This window comes from Ovis canadensis, chromosome 17 (assembly GCF_042477335.2).
Source record: "Ovis canadensis isolate MfBH-ARS-UI-01 breed Bighorn chromosome 17, ARS-UI_OviCan_v2, whole genome shotgun sequence".
Taxonomy (NCBI): Eukaryota; Metazoa; Chordata; class Mammalia; order Artiodactyla; family Bovidae; genus Ovis; species Ovis canadensis.
Genome location: NC_091261.1, coordinates 32,443,353 through 32,467,736, shown reverse-complemented (window position 1 = coordinate 32,467,736; position 24,384 = coordinate 32,443,353). Strand labels below are relative to the sequence as shown.

The window sequence follows — 24,384 nt, the reverse complement described above, 5'->3', positions numbered from 1 at the left end:
AGCAAAAAAAAAAAAAAAAATCTAATCTACAGAAAAAAATCTAATTTTGCTTTATTGACGCCCCCAAAGTCTTTGACTGTGTGGATCATAACAAACTTAGAAAATTCTGAAAGTGATGGTAATACCAGACCACCTGCCTTCTGAGAAATCTGTATGCAGGTAAAAAAACAACAGTTAGAACTGGACATGGAACAACAGACTGGTTCCAAATCAGGAAAGGAGTATGTCAAGGTATATTGTCATCCTGCTTATTTAACTTATATGCAGAGTACATCATGTGAAATGCTGGACTGAATGAAGCACAAACTGGAATCAAGATTGCCGGGAGAAATATCAATAACCTCAGATATGCAGATGACACCACCCTTATGGCAGAAAGTGAAGAAGAACTAAAGAACCTCTTAATGAAAGTGAAAGAGGAGAGTGAAAAAGTTGGCTTAAAACTTATCATTCAATAAACTAAGATCATGACATCTGGTCCCATCACTTCATGGCAAATAGATGGAGAAACAGTGGAAACAGTGAGAGACTTTATCTTTTTGGGCTCCAAAGTCACTGCAGATGGTGACTGCAGCAGTGAAATTAAAAGACTCTCGCTCCTTGGAAGAAAAGCTATGGCAAACTTAGACAGCTTATTAAAAAGCAGAGACATTACTTTACCAACAAAGGTCTGTCTAGTCAGAGCTATGGCTTTTCCAGTAGTCATGTATGGATGGGAAAGTTGGACTATATAGAAAGCTGAGTGCTGAAGAATTGATCCTTTTGAACTGTGGTGCTGAAGAAGACTCTTGAGAGTCCCTTGGACAGCAAGGAAATTCAAGCAGTCCATCCTAAAAGAAATTCGTCTTGAATATTTATTGGAAGGACTGATGTTGAAGCTGAAACTCCAATACTTTGGCCACCTCATGTGAAGAACTGAGTCATTGGAAAACACCCTGATCATGGGAAAGATTGAAGGCAGAAAGAGAAGAGGAGGACAGACAGAGGATGAAACAGTGGGATGGCATCACTGACTCAATGAACATGAGTTTGAGTAAACTCCGGGAGTTGGTGATGGACATTGAGGCCTGGTGTGCTGCAGTCCATGAGGTTGGCAAAGAGCCAGACACAACTGAGTGACTGATCTGAACTGAAAGTCAGTGTAGCTGGAACATGGTATTAAAAAAAAGTCAATAATGCATAAGTGAATTTGGGTTTGAAAAGTGTTTAAACTTATTTTTTTGTTTTATTTTTATTTATTTGGTGGAATAGTAAGTTAGACTAAGTGCCCTTTTATTGGTTCAGGGCTTATAGGATTCTCACTAGTTTCCCTGGTAGCTCAGATGGTACAGAGTCTGCCTGCAGTGTGGGAGATCTGAGTTCGATTCTTGGGTTGGGAATATCCCCTGAAGAAGGAAATGGCAAACCACTCCAGTATTCTTGCCTGGAAAATCCCATGGATGGAGAAGCCTGGCAGTCTACAGCCCACATGTCCCAAAGAGTCAGACATGATTGAGCAACTTCACTTTCATTTCAAGTGCCTTTTAATTGGTTCAGGGCTTATAGGCATCTCACAAAAAGTTAAACATGAAAGTTTACATCTATAGATTGTAAACTAGATGCTGAAATGCCCATATTATTTTTTCACAGATCAATATACATGTATATATATACACATATATATGTATATGTAAAAAATTTTGTTAATAGCTGTCTTTATAAAAAATATACTTAACTAATTTTAATTAAATGAAAAGATGTTTGTTGAAAAAATTTGTTTAAAAGAGTTTGAAATGACCAAGAAGACCTTAACGTTACCCTGAGCTTGTCTACATCTTAGTTAAGCTTCTTCCTTACTCTAAGTCTCTGATAGCCCTTTTCTTAGACAATTAACACAAATTGTAAATTGCCCCAAATTCCTACTCTCCGTAGAAGGCTAGAGACCTAACATTAGCAACATACCTTACTTCAAGTCATAAAAATACCGCCTATCACAAAGATAGAGAACGTTGTTTTCTATTGTGTAAAGCCAATTAGAAAATATCAATAGCCTATGATTTTTCCTCTCACTCCAGCCTCACTATAGAATGATCCTCAAAATTTTTCAATTAGAGGTACCAGATGATACAGCAATTCTTACCAGCTGTTGTTTCAGCAGGGTTGATCCTGAGTTCTAGCCTTTTTTTATTTTGAATAAAATCTTCCTTACCACTTTAATATTTCTGGTACAACTTGTCCATTGACAAGAAGAATGGTTATTTTCTGAAATTTTATTCAAGAGTTTTCTGTTATTCAAAGATCAAACTGAATAATTTCCATCTCCAATGACTATGTGTTTGTACTTAGTTCAGTTCAGTTACAACTTTTCTAAGAAATTTGATTACCAATTAAAAAAAATAATTCAAAGATAACATTTTAATTTTATATTCTATTTATCTTGTATAGTTTCTAAAATAGAGATAAAAAAAGAGGTAGAGAAATAGAAAGAGAGGGATGGAAAGAGAGAGGGAGAGAAATAGAGAAGCAATCAATGTATTCTGTCATTTCTATAAATGTGCAAAATCAGTGTCCTTGACATAGAGTCCTTTACAGCATTAACTTAAAAGTGACATCTTTCCCAATTAAAAAATGTGAACGTGTTTGCAATAAATATAAGCCATTTTCCATCTTTTAAATGGTAACAATTTAGCCTTCCAACCATGCTACCCTTTTATAAATTCATGATGTGTTATTTACTACTTCTAATTTTAAATTTTGACAGAAATTGTTGTAAGTTGAGCATGCATATATTTGAAATCAGGATGTGAACAGTCAGTTGCCAGTTATAAGTTAACCACATTTAGGAGGTACACTATTTTTTTTTTTTTTTAATTTTTTTTTTTTTTTAATTTTTTTTTTTTTTAAATTTTTAGTTTTTTATTTTTTAAATTTTAAAATCTTTAATTCTTACATGCGTTCCCAAACGTGAACCCCCCTCCCACCTCCCTCCCCATAACATCTCTCTGGGTCATCCCCATGCACCAGCCCCAAGCATGCTGTATCCTGCATCAGACATAGACTGGCGATTCAATTCTTACATGATAGTATACATGTTAGAATGCCATTCTCCCAAATCATCCCACCCTCTCCCTCTCCCTCTGAGTCCAAAAGTCCGTTATACACAGCTGTGTCTTTTTTCCTGTCTTGCATACAGGGTCGTCATTGCCATCTTTCTAAATTCCATATATATGTGTTAGTATACTGTATTGGTGTTTTTCTTTCTGGCTTACTTCACTCTGTATAATCGGCTCCAGTTTCATCCATCTCATCAGAACTGATTCAAATGAATTCTTTTCAATGGCTGAGTAATACTCCATTGTGTATATGTACCACTGCTTTCTTATCCATTCATCTGTTGATGGACATCTAGGTTGCTTCCATGTCCTGGCTATTATAAACAGTGCTGCGATGAACATTGGGGTACATGTGTCTCTTTCAATTCTGGTTTCCTCGGTGTGTATGCCCAGCAGTGGGATTGCTGGGTCATATGGCAGTTCTATTTGCAATTTTTTTAGGAATCTCCACACTGTTCTCCATAGTGGCTGTACTAGTTTGCATTCCCACCAACAGTGTAGGAGGGTTCCCTTTTCTCCACACCCTCTCCAGCATTTATTGCTTGCAGATTTTTGGATCGCAGCCATTCTGACTGGTGTGAAGTGGTACCTCATTGTGGTTTTGATTTGCATTTCTCTAATAATGAGTGATGTTGAGCATCTTTTCATGTGTTTGCTAGCCATTCGTATGTCTTCTTTGGAGAAATGTCTATTTAGTTCTTTGGCCCATTTTTTGATTGGGTCGTTTATTTTTCTGGAATTGAGCTGCATAAGTTGCTTGTATATTTTTGAGATTAGTTGTTTGTCAGTTGTTTCATTTGCTATTATTTTCTCCCATTCAGAAGGCTGTCTTTTCACCTTGCTTATATTTTCCTTTGTTGTGCAGAAGCTTTTAATTTTAATTAGATCCCATTTGTTTATTTTTGCTTTTATTTCCAGAATTCTGGGAGGTGGATCATAGAGGATCCTGCTGTGATTTATGTCGGAGAGTGTTTTGCCTATGTTCTCCTCTAGGAGTTTTATAGTTTCTGATCTTACATTTAGATCTTTAATCCATTTTGAGTTTATTTTCGTGTGCAGTGTTAGAAAGTGATCTAGTTTCATTCTTTTACAAGTGGTTGACCAGTTTTCCCAGCACCACTTGTTAAAGAGATTGTCTTTACTCCATTGTATATTCTTGCCTCCAACAACATTTAAAAGGCACAATACATACTTGAGTTTAACTGGATATGTTTTCATTTGAATATTAAAAATTTGACTCTATCAGGTTTCTTATTATATTGAATTAAATTTGGATATAATGACCACTCATATGAATTCATATATGCCTGGGTAAATGCTGCCAGGATTCATGCTGCTCTAGTCAGGATTGCACTGCTGCGGCCAGCTGTTCTCACAACTTTAAAGAAAAATTCATTGAAAGAACCCTGCCATACATTTCAAAGAAAGCAGTAAAAATATTTTCATTTGGCTCTAGAGTAAACTTTATCGCCCATCACTAAAGCAAGGGAAGATTATTACAATGTCTCTGGCTTCAGGTAGTAGGTTCTCTGGTGATTCCTTATTGCTAGCTTCCATTGCTTTACACCAAGTCATTCTGTTTTCTTCAGAGTATTTCCAACTTGGAAAGCCAAAGTATAAGAGAAAACACCTGTGAACTGTCACTTTCAAAAGTAAAGGAAAATACCTCTATGATCCACCTCCCAGAATGCTGGAAATAAAAGCAAAAATAAACAAATGGGATCTAATTAAAATTAAAAGCTTCTGCACAACAAAGGAAAATATAAGCAAGGTGAAAAGACAGCCTTCTGAATGGGAGAAAATAATAGCAAATGAAGCAACTGACAAACAACTAATCTCAAAAATATACAAGCAACTTATGCAGCTCAACTCCAGAAAAATAAACGACCCAATCAAAAAATGGGCCAAAGAACTAAATAGACATTTCTCCAAAGAAGACATACGAATGGCTAGCAAACACATGAAAAGATGCTCAACATCACTCATTATTAGAGAAATGCAAATCAAAACCACAATGAGGTACCACTTCACACCAGTCAGAATGGCTGCGATCCAAAAATCTGCAAGCAATAAATGCTGGAGAGGGTGTGGAGAAAAGGGAACCCTCCTACACTGTTGGTGGGAATGCAAACTAGTACAGCCACTATGGAGAACAGTGTGGAGATTCCTTAAAAAATTGCAAATAGAACTACCTTATGACCCAGCAATCCCACTTCTGGGCATACACACCGAGGAAACCAGAATTGAAAGAGACACATGTACCCCAATGTTCATCGCAGCACTGTTTATAATAGCCAGGACATGGAAACAACCTAGATGTCCATCAGCAGATGAATGGATAAGAAAGCTGTGGTACATATACACAATGGAGTATTACTCAGCTGTTAAAAAGAATTCATTTGAATCAGTTCTGATGAGATGGATGAAACTGGAGCCGATTATACAGAGTGAAGTAAGCCAGAAAGAAAAACACCAATACAGTATACTAACACATATATATGGAATTTAGGAAGATGGCAATGACGACCCTGTATGCAAGACAGGGAAAGAGACACAGATGTGTATAACGGACTTTTGGACTCAGAGGGAGAGGGAGAGGGTGGGATGATTTGGGAGAATGACATTCTAACATGTATACTATCATGTGAATTGAATCGCCAGTCTATGTCTGACGCAGGATGCAGCATGCTTGGGGCTGGTGCATGGGGATGACCCAGAAAGATGTTCTGGGGAGGGAGGTGGGAGGGGGGTTCATGTTTGGGAATGCATGTAAGAATTAAAGATTTTAAAATTTAAAAAATAAAAATAAATAAAAATAAAAAAATAAAAAAAATAAAAAAATAAAAATAAAAAAAAAGTAAAGGAAAATAATTAACATAATTTTAGTATTTAAGAGTATAAAACATAGAACTATGAGAACTGACTTAAAAATAACTTGAAAATGTTAAGAATATGCACATGGCGTTAAGTAAGTACATTACATTCCCTTGCACTCTGATCATATTTCATTCAGTCTCTGTGAATGTGTCATCATTTTGAATATAATTATATGGGTTATTTTCCATCTTTGCAAAAATTGACAGATTTTCTTGACTATTTTAACCTAATAACTTATACAAGCTGTTACACAAAAAATTACAGATATAGTCATCTTACCTTCTCAAGTAAAGGTACATTCACGCTATTAGTCATGCAGTATCATCAGCAGAAGGACGAATAATCCACCACATTGATAAAACCCATAATGATACAATAATAAGGGATGTAAGAAAAAGGAGTGGAAAACTTGTTAAACTAGAGGAATTTGGCAGCTGTGGTTGCTGTGACATGTGCTTGCTTTCTCTGCCACTCAGGACACAATTTGTTTTGACTTATAACCAAATTAAAGGTCTAATGTTATCTGAGAGGATTTTAATTTCATTGCTCAGGATAGTAAAGCATTTTTTTAAAGGTTGTTTAATTTGAAATGTTTCAGATGGCAAATCTTTAGATTATATGTTTCTATAACTTTTGTTCAAATCTGTTAGAGGACTGACTTTATATTTTTACCTATTCTATCAACTCACATACTCAGAAAAAAAAATGCACAGTATTTCAGTTTTCTGTTGAATTTTTGAAGTGAATTTTATTGATATTTTAGAAATTAAAGACTAGAATTATACATATTTTAAAGTCTTTTAAAAATGTGACAAGCTTACCTTTAAAAGAGAAACATACTTAAATTTCCCATTATATTGATCTTGACTCTTGCATTCACTTTACTTTTCTTGAAAATCAGAGCCACACATTTACATAAAGCCAATCAGCAAGTGAAATTTAACCACTGGAAAGCACCATAGTATGTTTTATAAAATTCTATAGCAGTTGTTTCAATGTTTACTTTGTACATTTTTAAAATAAGTTATGAACTAATGGACTTCCCTTGTAGCTAAGAAGGTAAAGAATCTGCCTGTAATGCAAGAGACCTGGGTTCAGTCTCTGGGTTGGGAATATCCATCCCCTGTTGAAGGGAATGGCAACCCATTCTGGTATTCTTGCCTGGAGAATCCCATGGACAGAGGAACCATGGGGTCACATAGAGTTGGACATGACTGAATGACTAAGACTTTCACTTTCATAGTTTCGAGTAGTGTCATTGGTATTACATGCTACTGAACATTGAAACATATGTAATACATAATAAATAGCTTATTGGTATATATGTTTTAAGAGTTCAAAGTGATCCAAAGACTAAAAGAATTGAGTACCTTTATTCAAAGTAAATCATACAGCAGTTCATTAGCAAACATAAGAGAAACATTTTGACTAAATGATCATCTATTCTTTTATCAGATAATACATACTAGGCCAGGGTATCTAACAGAAAGCAAAACAGACAAAAGTTCATGTGCTACTATCATTTCATTCCAGTTGGAGGAGATTGGTAATAAGTTTACAACATAAGTAAGTGAAGAGTGTGTAAGGAATAGAGGTAAGGAATGCCAAAGGAAATCTTAGGTAACTGATGGTGCTTTGGAAAAAAATGCATTCTAAGAAGAAGGGAGTGTGAGCTATATGGCTGTCTGAAGGAGGTGACCTGTCAGAAGGAGAAACAACCACAACAGTGGTTCTGGGGGTAAGAAGGTGCTGCCGTGTACGTTCTAGGAAACTCAGAGGCCAGTGTGATTTGGCAGAGGGGAGAGTGATAAAAGTAGTAGACGACATGAAAGGGATAACAAATAGCATAACAAATAGCAATCCATTAATCCTTTAAAGGCTTGGATTTTACTCTAATTGAAGTAAGAAATTAATGAATAATATTGAACATAGACATGACATGATACTACTTGTATTTTAACAAAATTACTCTAGTTATTAATATGATAGTAGATGATACAGGTTTGAAATTTGAGGCAGGATGACTAAGTAAAGAGATATTCAACAAACTTGTCAAGAAAGTTTGCCAGTTGAAATCAGACATAGTAGTGATTGTAATGTGACAAGAACATGGATAGGGTCTGGCTATATTAAAAAAAAAAAAAAGTCAAGACTAGGTCCATGTTTTTTTTCAGCTGACTTACAGGGTTGTATGAGTTGAAGTGGTGAAGGGTCCAGAAGAAGATGTGAGTTATAGGGCACAAGGAGTCCAGTTTGGCATATACTAAGTGTGAAAAGTGAAAGTGAAAGTGAAGTTGGTCAGTCCTATCTGACTCTTTGCAACCCCATGGACTGTAGCCTACCAGCCTCCTCTCTCCATGGGATTCTCCAGGCAAGAGTACTAGAGTGGGTTGCCATTTCCTTCTCCAGGGGATCTTCTTGATGCAGGGATCGATCCCAGGTCTCCCGCGTTTCAGGCAGACGCTTTAGCCTCTGAGCCACCAGGGAAGCCCATACTAAGTGTGAGACACCTGTTAAATAATCGATGGATATAACACATGCACAGGTGTATTTCATGGAAAAGCTTAGCAGAGATAAATATTTTGGAGTGGTCAACAAACAGTTGATATTTGAAGCCATAGATTTCAATTTGATCACCTACCAAGAGTGAATAAAAAGAAAAGAAGAATTCCATATACTGAACTGTTAGGAACTGGCAATATTAGGAAACTAGGGGAATGAAGAAGCACCAGGCCATAAGATATACGGAGTGGCCAGTGATAGCCAAGAGAAAGTGGTAACTGAAAGCTAAGTCGTGACAGTTTTCTGAACAAGAAGTAGTGAACAACATTCTTTGTTGCTTTCAGTACAGTTCAGTCGCTCAGTGGTGTCCAACTATTTGCGACCCCGTGAATTGCAGCACGCCAGGCCTCCCTGTCCATCACCAACTCCCGGAGTTCACTCAAACTCATGTCCATCGAGTTGGTGATGCCATCCAGCCATCTCATCCTCTGTCGTCCCCTTCACCTCCTGCCCCCAATCCCTCCCAGCATCAGAGTCTTTTCCAATGAGTCAACTCTTCACATGAGGTAGCCAAAGTACTGGAGTTTCAGCTTAAGCATCATTCCTTCCAAAGAACACCCAGGGCTGACCTCCTTCAGAATGGACTGGTTGGATCTCCTTGCAGTCCAAGGGACTCTCAAGAGTGTTCTCCAACATGACAGTTCAAAAACATCAATTCTTTGGCACTCAGCTTTCTTCACAGTCCAACTCTCACATCCATACATGACTACTGGAAAAACCATAGAAAGCAACAAATCACACCACCTAAGAAAAGCTGATGAATTCTGTTCAGGGCCTTATTTTAAAGCAGTAGAAGTTTCAAGAATTTTTTAGGTTCTCCAAGCCACTGTGTTATCCTTCAAGACATAAATAATAAAGCAGAAAAGCTTTATTTATTTATAATAATGCCTTTATAATAATTTTAAGACATGGAAATGTTATTCTCTTGTTTAATATCTCATTATAAGTCCATGGGTATTTTAAAACAAAATTAACTGTCCATATGGATAGTTATGAAAAAGTCATCGCAGTTGTGAAAAATACACAGGACAAAACACAAAATACAATATAGAACACAAAATACAATATTAAAACTAAAAAATAAAGGACAATAAAAATATTGTGCTTTTCTAAACTAGTTTAAATGTCTACCAAAATTACTGTTTTAAGAACAAATTTTTAAAAATAACCTCTCAGTATCATGCATCGTGGTTGGTGCACTGGGACGACCCAGAGGGATGGTACGGGGAGGGAGGAGGGCGGGGGTTCAGGATGGGGAACACGTGTATACCTTTGGCGGATTCATGTTGATGTATGGCAAAACCAATACAATATTGTAAATTAACCTCCAATTAAAATAAATAAATTTATATTTTAAAAATAAAATAAAAATAACCTCTCAGGCCTGGAGAATTCCATGGACTGCATAGTCCATGGGGTCACAAAGAGTTGGATATGACTGAGTGACTTTTACTTTCTTAGGCTATTACTATTATTACTACCTATTTCTTACCCCCTTTGATTCATTAGCTTATGTAAACATTAGTATATTAATTTAATAAAATACTCTTAACGTATGATTTTGCCTCTGAGTAAATGTTTCATATTAAAATATCTATTTTAGAGAGCAACTTGTTAATACAAATTAAAGTAAATATACAAATTCTGTCATTTGGAATGTACTCTGGGTAGGTACACTTATATAAACATAGAAGTGTGTACACTGATGTTCACTTAATTCCATTCACACTATCAAAAAGATGGAACTACTATAAATGTCTAAAGACTGAAAATGAACATTGCAAATTGTGGTTGAAAATGAAAGTGTTAGTCACTCAGTCATCTCCGACTCTTTCCAGTTCCATGAACTGTAGCCCACTAGGTCCTCTGTCCCTGGGGTTCTCCAGGCAAGAATACTGGAGTGGGTAGCCATTACCTTCTCCAGGGGATCTTAATCCAGGGATCAAATCCAGGTCTCCTACACTGCACACAGATTCTTTACCATCTGAGCCACCAGGGAAGCCCGTACCTGTATATGGGGTCACAAAGAGTTGGGCATGACTAACACTCTATGCTGCTGCTGCTGATGCTAAGTTGCTTCAATCATGTCCAACTCTGTGCGACCCCATAGATGCCAGCCCACCAGGCTCCTCTGTCCCTGGGATTCTCCAGGCAAGAATACTGGAGTGGGTTGCCATTTCCTTCTCCAATGCAGGCATGCATGCTAAGTCGCTTCAGTCATGTCCGACTCTGTGCAACCCTATGGACAGCAGCCCTCCAGGTTCCTCTGTCCACAGAATTCTCCAGGCCATAATACTGGAGTGGGTTGCCATTTCCTTCTCCAACACACTATAGAGTAGTGAATAATAAAAGAATAAGCTAGGTAGATAAATTAGTAGATCACTAAGATACCAATTAGTGGAGAAAATGTCTTATAAAATTATCAGTACATTATGTTACAATTTATGTTAAATATTTTTTCTTCAGGTTCATATAACTTTGTGTATTTTTATAAATATAGGCAGATTATTGATAAATTCATTGACCTTTGAAAAGAAGACTGGGATGTTAGTAGTCCATTTTGAGTGAGATTTTGAATGATTTTTACTGAATATATGTTCATGAGTTGCTAGTATGGTCAAACATTTAAAATAATAATGTGCACTGTCATATTCTGTATATTAAGGAATGAACAAAACAGTATAATTCCTATATAAGTATATTGATAGGTTTAGCTCTAAAATTGAACAATTCACTTATGATTTGGTCTTTATGAACATGTTACATACAGGAGTTTATTATTTCTCTACCAGCTGATCACTTAATCAGATCTTACTTCCTTACCATTATTAAAGATTCTATTGATTGTTTACTGTAAATAAAATTATATATATAATAGTTTGGTTAATCTATTAAACTCAGTTATTGTCTTTCTTTTACAGTCTAGAAAAAGTTAATTTTATTTACTCAATAGCCAGAAATCTACTAAGGGTACTTAAGTATTAGAAAATTTGTATTAAAAATAATACTTGCAATATATATATGAAATCTTTACTGATAACTATGGAGGTAAAAGTTTAAAGCTTAACTACTTCTTTTTAATAAGTAGTTATTTATTTACTTTTAAAATATGTAGAATGAGGTGGAATTGATGAATTAATGATAAATCAAAGTCAGATTTTTTACATCTTCACATTTCCTTTATTATGACTAAAGAAAGACTATGACATAGTGACACAATATTGTGTTCTATGGAGAGAGTAAAGAAAGAAAAAGTGAAAAGACAGTAGACTTTTAAACAAAAATAGCCTATCACAGTGATTCCAAATACAAAATTCAAATACCGAATCCACTGAGTTTATTATACAAACTAGCCATTCACCATTGAGTTTGCTATATAAACTAACTATATCTGTTATGTGTAGTTTTGTGATCATGAATTACACTGTAAAATCAAATTATTAAATTTGAACTAGTGCAAAGAGACAATTAATAATGTTAACTTTTAAAAATAACAATTATTTTTAAAAATACGTTGAAATAAATGTTATTGAAATAGCTATAAAATTTGAAGGTATGTAGAAGGGGACGACAGAGGATGAGATGGCTGGATAGCATTACTGACTTGATGGACGTGAGTCTGAGTGAAGTCCGGGAGTTGGCGATGGACAGGGAGGCCTGGCGTGCTGCAATTCATGGGGTCGCAAAGAGTCAGACACGACTGAGCCACTGAAATGAACTGAACTGAACTGATAGCCTTATATATAAGCACAAATTTGCAATACAATATGTAGAATATGTTCACTTTAGGCAAGAGTATTTGACTTTGGGCTAAGGGAGAAACATGCAGCTTCTCAACATAAAGTATTTTCACATAAAGATATTTTTATTTAATTTTATATTTCCATGATGAATGTTGGTGAAGTTCATAAACATATATTCTCAATTATTTTTTTCTAGAATACCAGTTTTCACAGAATGCTTCTTCAAGAACTAATCTATATCCTGAGCAATATACTGCTGAAAATGTATGCAAAAAGTAAAGTAGAAGCAGAGGACAAAGCATGGCTAATGATGCACACACAAAAGTAAAGATTCTTATTGTCTACATGACAAATATGTTTTATATCTAACAGTATCTAAAAAAAGACAACAAAAAATGCCATTTTCTCATTTCCTAAGTAGCAGGGAAAATAAGGAAAATTATATAGAATATGCAAATTTAAACTGACCTTCCAAATATATATTGATGTACATAAACAAGCCAAAATTGATAATGTATTTCATTTTTGACAGTCATGAATATAAGTATTCTGCATATATTCTGAATAATATGAAAATGTGTCATATTTATTGAAAGTAATCTTGGCAATGTTTGCCAGACTTTATTTCAATATCAAGGTAGGCTTCAGAACTCAGGGTTCCAAAGTCTATTGTTTCTGAGGATGATAGGGAGCTAGGTCAAAATCTTCTAAAGGGAAAAAATCTTCTGACTCCTAATGTTTTTAAGAAACAGTAACTGTTAGGGTGTGAATCTGCTTTCAGCAAACTGCTGGACATCCTCTTAAGGTACTTGCAAAAATTTTAACTTGAATTTCGTAGAAGGTGACAGAATTGGGCAGAATGTTTTTAGAGCAAAACTGGATGTTACCCATTGTTTCAGAACTTCCTGGAGAATAAGAAACACAGCGGAGATAACCTGATTCTACTAAAATGTCAGGCAAATCGTAACATAGTCTAGCTCAATTCTCAATAGAATTAAAGTAAATAGCCCTTTATGGGAAAAGAGACAATAGTCTGTAGCTTCTATTATTGTTATATACACAATTTTCAATTAAAGAAATTTTAAAAATATTAGACATTCAAATATGGGTTTCACTGGTGGCGCAGATGGTAAGGAATCTGCCTTTATTGCAGGAGACCTGAATTTGATCCCTGGGTTGGGAAGACCCCTGGAAAAGTGAACAGCAACCCAACCGAATATTCTTGCCTTGGAAATCCCATGGGCAGAGGAGCCTGGTGGGCTACAGTCCATGGAGTCACAAAGAATCAGACACAACTTAGTGACTAACACACTGAGACATTCAAATAAGCAAAAAATATGTCTTATAGCTAGCAGAAAAACAAAACAAAACATAAACAGTCTTACGAATGATCCAGAAGGCCATGAGAACCAAGTAATGGACACAGAATTTGTATAACTCTTAGTATTAAATGATGCTATTTGGAGTTTCACAAAAGAATTTGGATATGTTAAAAGGCATTTAAAATATATTGATTTTTAAGAACTAAATGGATACGGTTAATAAAATATTGGGAATAGAACATAAAATCAAGAAACATGAACATAAGAAATCAGAAAATAAAAGTACAGAGAGAAATAAATGAGGAAAAAGAGAAAGAGGTGTGGGGCATGCTCATGCTCACTTGTTCTCATATTAGTGGAATTATAGAAGAAAAGATAATTAGAAAGAAGCAATATTCAACAAAATAGTGATCAAGAATTTTCTAAACCTGATGCATGTCACACCACATATTCAGAATGCTAAGCAAACTCTATAAAACCACACCTAGTCATATTATAGTGAAACTGATCAAAACCAAAGAGAATATTAAAAAAATATCCAAAGGGGGAAAAATTGCACATTGCCTTTAAAAAACAGCAACAACAATAAGACTTAACAGCTGGTTTTCATAAAAACATAAAAGCCAGATGTCTATGGGCTGATGTTTTTAAAGTTTTAAAAGAAGTTTATACTCAGGAAAAATGTATCTACAAACTGAAAGCAAAATAAAGAAAATTTGGATAACCAAAAAAGAAGACTCATGGTCAGTAGATTTTCATTAAAAGAAATAATAAAGGAAATAAATTGAGCATAATAAACACAATCTCCAAGCGAAACAAGAAACTGTAAAACAAAATGAAAAACTATAGAAAGAATAACTATTGTCTTTCTGGTGAATTGTCTTTTCTAGAAAACAGAACAAGAGGGTTTATCTTTTGTGCCACTTTTTCTTTATAATGTTTAATTTGCATCCTTTCCTAAAGGAGAAAAGCTGAATATCAAGAATATTTCTCTCAAGAATAGGACTTGACTAGGTACCATAAACAGAGTAACTGGATCTTTCTGGAAATAGACATCTGTACTAAATAGGGTTTTACCTTTATGCCAGACTATGTATTCCTAAATTTTAAAAGCCAGTCTTTTAGCAGATATACGAAACTTAAAATACTGTGGATTTGAAGTTTGTACTTACCTTGTTGGTAGTAAAAATATATTTCAGTTCGGTTCAGTTCAGTTACTCATTTGTGTCCAACTCTTTGTAACCCCATGGACTGCAGCACACCAGGCCTCCCTGTCCATCACCAAATCCCAGAGTTTACTCAAACTCATGTCCATTGAGTTGGTGATGCCATCCGACCATCTCATCATCTGTTGTCCCCTTCTTTTATGAAGATTGTAATCCAAGACTAGGTGGAACATGTCATTTTAAAACACAGAGGTGGAAACCACAGGTCAAAAATAACAAGAATGTGCAGGCATAAGCCTGGTAAGGTAAGAAATGTGTCCATTAATGGCTTGAAAGTCAAGTTTCATGGAAGGAAAGAGCTAAAGACAAGCCTGAAGGGGGTTTGAATGGAGAGATAGGAATGTCACCTCCCTCCCTCTAGCTTTGGAAGCACTAATGAATTCAGGTTTTTCGCAAAATCACTGGGAGGACTAGAAAATGGATTTGGGGAATTCTATTTAGAAATGAAGATAACAGTGGTGATGAAAGACCCAGTATGTGTAAGTTTCACTCCAATGATAAATATTCAGACTCTATCATTTTTAATAAATATAATTTTCTGAGACCCAAGTCTAAATATTCTGATTTCATCAGGTTTCAGGCACTACTGAGAATATTCTATGCTTGTTTAGCAATGACTGCTTTATTTATCCTAGACTGGCAATATCCTTAGAAATTGTTTAAGAGAATAACAATGTCGTAAGAAAATGTCATCAAATTGGCATTTTTCATTCAGCTAAGATTTGAGTACTATTTCCTGCTGCATTCTCATCTGGGTTTTAAGTATAAAAAAGTGAACAAGAGGAGAAAAATAAATTTCCCTGAGGTGGTTCACATTTTGTTATGGACTGAATCTTTCTGTCCCCTCCTAAATTCCCATGTTTAAACTCTACTCAATATAATGGTATTAGATGAAGTGTTTGGTAGGTAATTAAGGTTAAATGAGATCATGAGTTTGAGTGAACTCCGGGAGTTGGTCATGGACAGGGAGGCCTGGCTTGCTGCAATTCATGGGGTCACAAAGAGTTGGACATGACTGAGAGACTGAACTGAACTGAGGTCATGAAATTGAAGTCATCGTATATATGGTGTTAGTATCCTTATAAGAACTGAGATAGAGCTGTTTCCTATTTCAACTGTCTACCACTTGAGGATACAAGGAGTAGTAAGCCATCTGTAACACGGAAGAGGTTTGTCACCGGAACCTGATGGTGCTGACAACCTCATTTCAGACTTTCAGCCTCCAAAATTGTGAAAAATACATTTTACAGAGAAAATTATAATACACATCTGAGACCATTTAAATATAGACTAGGATAATGTTGAAGCCATGACAATGCAGGGCAGGACTGGATAGAAGTAGATGGAATAGAGGAGGCACAAAAAGATCTTTGATGAGAGTCTGGGAGAGGCATTCACTGCACTTGTTGCTTGTCATATCTACTTATCATCTAGCTTTTATTACTTAAAACCTGTGTTGGAACCGTCAGGATTTATTTTCAGGAAACTGAAAACTACTCCAGCTATTTGAAACACAAATGAATTTAGGTTTATAGAAAATCATTGGAAGGGATGGGGAATGGTTCTTGGCAGGTCTCAACAACTGCTCACATGATAGCACTACAAATCTGGCCTTTGGTAGGAGCTGGCCTAATATAGAAGGTGGGAGTCAAGAGTGACTCCTGGCACTGCAGCCTTAAGATGCACAGTCCAGTAGATGTGATCCAAAGATCTGGAGGCTGCTGTCTCCCGAACTCCTCTCAGTGGTCATAAAACTAATAATAATTGGACACCAAAAACTGCTGCAGAAAACCCCAGTCACTCCAGAACCTTCCTTGCCAGTAGGAAACAAGCAAAATCAAAGGAGAATAACTCTGTCTCACTTCCACTTTCCAAATCTTTAGCAAATGCATCTAATTGGCAAAACCCAATTTGTATCCAGAACCTACAAATACCGTGTCTGCAATAAAGAAATGCTCAGTATCCCAAATTTGAAATGGAGGCTTAGTGCCAATTTATAGTGTCCTTAATAATATGAGTGTAGAAGCAAACTTGGAGAAAGTCTCTGTTGATTGGAAATTGTTTAATAAAAATGGTAAAGGGAATATTTCTGGGGATTATTCTACCTCTTAATGATTAACAGACCACACTGGGTAGAACTTTTGCTGCTAGCAGATAAGCATTTTAAAATTTTTAATTAGATGCATTCACATTACCATTTGAATAATTGATAGTATCCCTTCCAATTTCATTTAGTTGTTTTAAAATGTCTTTCTTAGCATAAATTAATCTTCAATTAGCAAACTGATGTGAGGAAAAATATATATATATGGGTCTTAATTTCTACAAGCCTTGCTTGTCAGAATTAGACTAAAAGCTTGGCAACTTACTTCAAGTATATGACAGCTGCTTTATAAAAACCACAGAAGCTCCAAGTCGTGTTCCATGAATAATAAATTTCCTGAATGAAACAAATTAAAATGGCATTCTAAAATACAATTTATCCAAGACTTACTATCTTCTTTAGCAGGGTTATGTTAGTGGGTACACACTCAGTTCAGTTCAGTTGTTCAGTCGTGTCCTACTCTTTGTGATCCCATGAATTGCAGCACACCAGGCCTCCCTGTCCATCACCAACTGCCGGAGTTCACTCAGACTCATGTCCATCGAGTCCGTGATGCTATCCAGCCATCTCATCCTCTGTCGTCCCCTTCACCTCCTGCCCCCAATCCCTCCCAGCATTAAAGAATTTTCCAATGATTCAACTCTTTGCCTGAGGTGGCCAAATTACTGGAGTTTGAGCTTCAGCATCATTCTCTCCAAAGAAATCCCAGGGCTGATCTCCTTCAGAATGGACTAGTTGGATCTCCTTGCAGTCCAAGGGACTCTCAAGAGTCTTCTCCAACACCACATTTCAAAAGCATCAATTGTTTGGTGCTCAGCCTTCTTCACTGTCCAACTCTCACATCCATATATGACCACAGGAAAAACCATAACCTTGACTAGATGGACCTTGGTTGGCAAAGAGTAATGTCTTTGCTTTTCAATATGCTATCTAGATTGGTCATAACTTTTCTTCCAAGGAGTAAGCGTCTTTTGATTTCATGGCTGCAGTCACCATCTGCAGTGATTTTGGAGCCCCCAAAATAAAGTCTGACATTGTTTCCACTGTTTCTCCATCTATTTCCCATGAAGTGATGGGACCGGATGCCATGATCTTCATTTTCTGAATGCTGAGCTTTAAGCCAACTTTTTCACTCTCCACTTTCACTTTCATCAAGAGGCTTTTTAGTTCCTCTTCACTTTCTGCCATAAGGGTGGTGTCATCTGCATATCTGAGGTGATTGATATTTCTCCCAGCAATCTTGATTCCAGCTTGTGCTTCTTCTAGCCCAGTGTTTCTTATGATGTACTCTGCATAGAAGTTAAATAAGCAGGGTGACAATATACAGCCATGACACACTCTTTTTCCTATTTGGAACCAGTCTGTTGTTCCATGTCCAGTTCTAACTGTTGCTTCCTGACCTGCATATAGGTTTCTCAAGAGGAAGGTCAGGTGGTCTGGTATTCCCATCTCTTTCAGAATTTTCCACAGTTTCTTGTGATCCACACAGTCAAAGGCTTTGGCATAGTCAATAAAGCAGAAAGATGTTTTTCTGGAACTCTCTTGCTTTTTCCATGATCCAGCAAATGTTGGCAATTTGATCTCTGGTTCCTCTGCCTTTTCTAAAACCAGCTTGAACATCTGGAAGTTCACAGTTCACGTATTGCTGAAGCCTGGCTTGGAGAATTTTGAGCATTACTTTACTAGTGTGTGAGATGAGTGCCATTTTGCAGTAATGTGAGCATTCTTTGTCATTGCCTTTCTTTGGGATTGGAATGAAAACTGACCTTTTCCAGTCCTGTGGCCACTGCTGAGTTTTCCAAATTTGCTGGCATATTGAGTGCAGCACTTTGACAGCATCATCTTTCAGGATTTGAAACAGCTCAACTGGAATTCCATCACCTCCATTAGTTTGTTTGTAGTGATGCTTTCTAAGGCCCACTCGACTTCACATTCCAGGATGTCTGGGTCTAGGTTAGTGATCACACCATCGTGATTATCTTGGTCATGAAGATCTTTTTTGTATAGTTCTGTGTATTCTTGCCACCTCTTCTTAATATCTTCTGCTTGTTAGGTCCATACGATTTCTGTCCTTTATCGAGCCCATCTTTGCATGAAATGTTCCCTTGGTGTCTCTAATTTTCTTGAAAAGATCTCTAGTCTTTCTAGTCTTGAAAAGATCTCTAGTCTAGTCATTCTGTTGTTTTCCTCTATTTCTTTGCATTGATCACTGAGGGAGTCTTTCTTATTTCTTCTTGCTATTCTTTGGAACTCTGCATTCAGATGCTTATACCTTTCCTTTTCTATATAGTGACATGAAGAAATAGATAATTAAGTATTATATAGAAAGATTAAAAGGCTCTCCTGATTTGTGTGTAGATGGAGGAGGAGTTCCTTGTGAGTATAAGAGAGGTTTGCTACACATATATAAACCCAATATGTGTGTGTGTGTGTGTGTGTGTGTGCTCACTGGCTCAGTTGATTCCAAATCTTTGCAGCCCTGTGGATTGTAGCTTGTGAGGCTCCACTCCCCATGTGATTTTTCAAGAAAGAATACTGGAGTTGATTGCCATTTCATCCTGCAGGGAATCTTCCCAACACAGGGATTGAACCAGTCTCCTGCATTGTCGGGCAGATTCTTTACCACTTAGCCACCTGGGAAACCCATATATACTCAGTAGGATTTACTTTTTATAAATTAGGAGACTATGATCAGATAGATGCAAAATTTTTTTTTACTATATGGTTTTATTGAAAGCACATCATTTATGACAAGTGAGCATCTTTTCTGTTTAGATTTTGGATGTTTGAAATCTGTATTTAGTTGACACTCAGAGGTTTAAGTTCACATTGTGCTCATCCTGAATCTTATTATTTGTTCTAAACTCATTCCTAGTATCTTAAAACATATTATACTTCTCCCTGTTTTGACAAACATGCATTTTTTTTTCTACGTGTGAAATACTGCCTAAGTGATAGGGATAATGAAAGGAGAAAAGGTTATCCTTTCCATCAGGGAGTTTGAAGTGAGAGGAAGAGTCATGTTTTAACAACAGGTTCAGAACCTGGAATAGAGAGGCTGAGTGTAAAGACAGGAAAAACCTCGATTGCCTTCTCTATGTATCTCAAGGACTTACTTTCACAAAAGCTTGCTCTACTTTTTAAGTATTGTACTAACAAACATCATGCCATAATATTTCCATGTTTGCAGATATACTCAGAAGCAAACAACATTCACACATTGTTAAAATACATGCATTTCCTGTGTCTATTTTCCCAGGGTTAGCAAGTACTCATTGAAAAGGTGGTATTGGAGGACGGACGGTTTTCAATTTACTTCCCCCAACTTTTATATAGCTCTGATTTTTGCCACAGGAGATAATTACATTCTATAGTTCCTGGTCCTGAGGAAATATTTTTGTAGCTAAAATTTTATACTTATAGAAAGTTCTATCCTAACTCACAAGAAGCATTTTTATTACTAGAACTCTCTGGGAGGATTGGCCCCAAACAAGGTAGGCACTGGGAACAACAGAGATTGCTGATTACTTCTTTCTTTGTTTTCCTAAGACCACCTGGTTTCCTAATTTTTTATTTATAAATTTTACATCTTTTCCTTCATTGTGTCCATGGATAAGTTTTGTTTTTAATCTTCATTAAAAACAATATATAAAATTTATTTGTTGTTCTGAATCTGTTAATGTCTTTATGTTTATTATAATTTTATAAAGTCAACAGTGATTGCCAAGGTGTAATTCTTTTATAACATCATTTTGAAAAATGGGGTAAGAAGTACAATATTGCAACATATTGATCTATATTTATTATAATAGAATTAGACTTGTTAAAACAATTATTGGTGCCATGAATATCTTTTTTTTTTTTTTTTAAGGAAGCACCAGAGTCCTCTGAGGCATTTTATTTGTATGTATTACATCCCTAGAAAAAGAATCCAAGGATTTTCCTTCCTGTATGTTTTCGTCTTGCTTCTTCATGGTCCATGATGCCAGCTGAGGTTGTCAGTACAATGAAACCAAACTGACGGGATGGGAGCAGGTTATTCTGCCATTTTTCTAGATCTTTGAGTTGTACATCAAATCTGGGGCTGATCACTCCACACTTATTTAGCCTGCCTGTGAGGTTCACAACAATTTTCCCAGCCCTGTGATCATCAATGATTTCAAATTTGCCAATGTAACCATGCTTCATCATCACTGTTAGAAACCTGACGATGACTTTGGAGCATGGCCTAATAAGGACCTGGCGTTTGCCTCTCTTCTCGGCATTGTTGATACTCTTGAGCGCATCAGCCAGGACATTCATGCGCACCATTATGACGGCACGGAAAGATGGCGGAAAAAGTGCCATGAATATCTAAATAGAGAAAAGTGGTTGAAGTTTAGATATTTTAAATGTCCCTATTGTCTCTACTATTTTTGTGGCTAATCATTTAATTCCAAAATAAATTTAATGTGGTAATATAATTTTAGATTTTACAGAATCTACAGTGGGAGCTGAGATAATTTGAGTTTAATGTATGTTTGAGATTTAATGATGTGAATAATGTCAAAAATTTTGATGTTGTTACCTACTCTTGAGTTAGATATAAAGTAATGGTCAAGAATATGTGTTTTCTAAAGAATGTATGTTATCCTATCCTTGCAACCCTCCCTGTCCTTCTAAACTCAGGCATTTATTTCAACTCTTCTACATTCATAGTCAAGCCGTTTTGTATTTATATTTTGCTCAAGCTAATCACCTAAGAACCACCGTACACAATCAATCAGACACCAAACTATTGTGATTATACCTTCTAAAAATCTCTGATACATAGTTAGTATGATGGTCTGCATTCTTATTCACATATTCTGTGCAGCTTGTCTCCAAGGCATTTGATGTTAAAACTGTATTTTTCTAAGTACATCTCAGGTTTTATATTATGAGAAACATACTTTAATCACTGCTGCTCTGAACTTTACAATTAGCTTCATGTACACAGTATGTAGTTTTCCTACTGTTAGCTCTGCAGTACTTCTTGAGTCTATGTTTATTATAAAGATATTTTAAAATATATTCATGTAATTACATTAACAGAAAAAGCATGCTGTTTATGTGTGTGTATGTATATTGCAGCAATTAAATTTTCAAGATATGATGAGATTTTATCTTAAAAATAAAATATAAATTGACTATGAATACCTTAAAACATGCTTTTGTAATTCACCTAAATACTCTTGCCTATGTCATGAAATACAAAAAGCTGATATTTGCTACAAATTAATATAATTTAGTTAATCTATATTGCATAATTAACTCATATACATAAACATACATATATAATGCATCTATACAGTTCTGGTTGGAAAAGCTTTTATAAAATTTTGTGCCACATATTGCACATAAGTAAATCTCAATTTCGTTATTGTCCTTGCTATTTTTTATAACAATTAGATTGACAGATTAAACTAGAATTCATCCTGCAAAATAATTATTAATGGTGTAATTAACATTCCACTAGTTTCTTAAAGTTATTATTTAATTGTATTATATTCCTTCCTATCATGTTTTTTAAAATTGTATTGTGGTTTGGGAAAAGTAACATATTTTGTTTATAGAATACTGAATTAAATATTATACATTCTCATTACACACAAACTATGGCATATACCTTATGATAAGTAGATTGAAAAATTGTGGAACCATTAAAAGAAGACAACATTAAAAACGTATCTATACACCATAAATGTTAGCAAAGGCAAACCTTTACTGGATCATACAGCAATTAAACAATTTTATAGCCTCAAAGAGAAGTAAGAAACTTGTATTTTTGCTTTATCCTTAAGTCTTATAATGTAGAATATTATTGATAATCTAGTGGTCCCTTTGTAGAGGCATCACTTTAAGCTGTCAAATCAACAACATTCATCCTTCACTTTTGCATAAAGCATTGCTTTAGATTTTCAGAATATATTTCATAGACAGGGGAAATAAGGAAGACTCAATGAAAATGAATAATTTTCTTAGAAGCAGTAATTTTCTGTGTCTTTAGATGAACACAGAGTGGGAAAAAAAAATCAACAGACACACAAGTGTTTATATAAAAACCAACTTCAGAGAATATATACTGCTAATGTTACACTTTCATTTTTGATAAATACTTCTTGAATAATTTTGAATTACTTAGAGTGAAAGTGAAAGTGAGGTAGCTCAGTCATGTCCGACTCTTTGCAACCCCATGGACTATAGCCTACCAGGCTCCTCCATCCATGGGATTCTCCAGGCAAGAATACTGGAGTGGGCTGCCATTTCCTTCTCCAGAGGATCTTCCCGACCCAGGGATCGAACCTGGGTCTCCCACATTGCAGGCAGACACTTTAACCTCTGAACCTTACTTAGAGAGACTGGTACTTTAATTAATAAAAATATGTCTCCACAGAATTGCTGCCCTCATATCAAAGAAAAGGATCATGAGTCTGTAGAGTAATTAATATTCTATGTATATACATTGTAGGGCTTCCCTTGTGGCTAAGATGGTAAAGCATCTGCCTACAATTGGGGAGACCTGGGTTCAACCCCTGGGTCAGGAAGTTCCCCTGGAGAAGGAAATGGCAATCCACTCCAGTATTCCTGCCTGGAAAATCCCATGGACGGAGGAGCCCAGTAGGCTACAGTCCACGGGGTCGCAAAGAGTCGGACACGACTGGGGCACTTCACTTCACTTCACTTCATATACACTGTATTTTTGAAAAATGTAAGGAGCCATAAAATGTCTCATTCCACACTTTCAAAAATATTTTTAAAAAATTTTCAAAAAATTGATCAATATTTGCATAAACATATTTTATAAATATTGTTTTATAATAGTACAATACTCTTTCCACTCCAAAATTACCTATTATAACTTTCGCTGTACTAAACTTTCCAATAGTGCTGAAGATCTTTGAAAAATATAGAAGGAATATCTTTAAAGATATTTGTAAATTTATTAATTAAATGTCACTATAGATATATCGGAGAAGGCAATGGCACGCCACTCCAGTACTCTTGCCTGGAAAATCCCATGGATGGAGGACTCTGGTAGGCTGCAGTCTATGGGGTCGCTCAGGGTCAGACTCGACTGAACGACTTCGCTTTCACTTTACACTTTCATGCATTGGAGAAGGAAATGGCAACCCACTCCAGTGTTCTTGCCTGGAGAATCCCAGGGACAGGGGAGCCTGGTGGGCTGCCCTTTATGGGGTCACACAGAGTCAGACACCACTGAAGTGACTTAGCATAGCATAGCATAGATACATAGATTTTGAAAGCTGCATATTTTTCTCTTTAAAAGAAAAACAATTTTTTTCATTGTATGTTTTAAAATACTATTTTTCAGTTGTAACAGTAATATACATACATACAGTAGACAATATTTTTAAATGCTGCTATATACATAAAGTATTAAAGTTATGTATTTCTAACACAAGATATAAATATGAT

General features: G+C 35.8%; 1 protein-coding gene across 1 annotated transcript; it reads right to left on the bottom strand.

Moving 5' to 3' along the window:
- Nucleotides 1-20,801: 20,801 nt before the first annotated feature.
- Nucleotides 20,802-21,250, bottom strand: LOC138422943 (small ribosomal subunit protein uS8-like). Its single transcript, XM_069558611.1, has one exon. It carries the CDS (start codon nt 21,235-21,237, stop codon nt 20,845-20,847), a length of 393 nt encoding a protein of 130 aa, XP_069414712.1. The 5' UTR covers nt 21,238-21,250; the 3' UTR covers nt 20,802-20,844.
- Between the last annotated feature and the right edge of the window lie 3,134 nt (nt 21,251-24,384).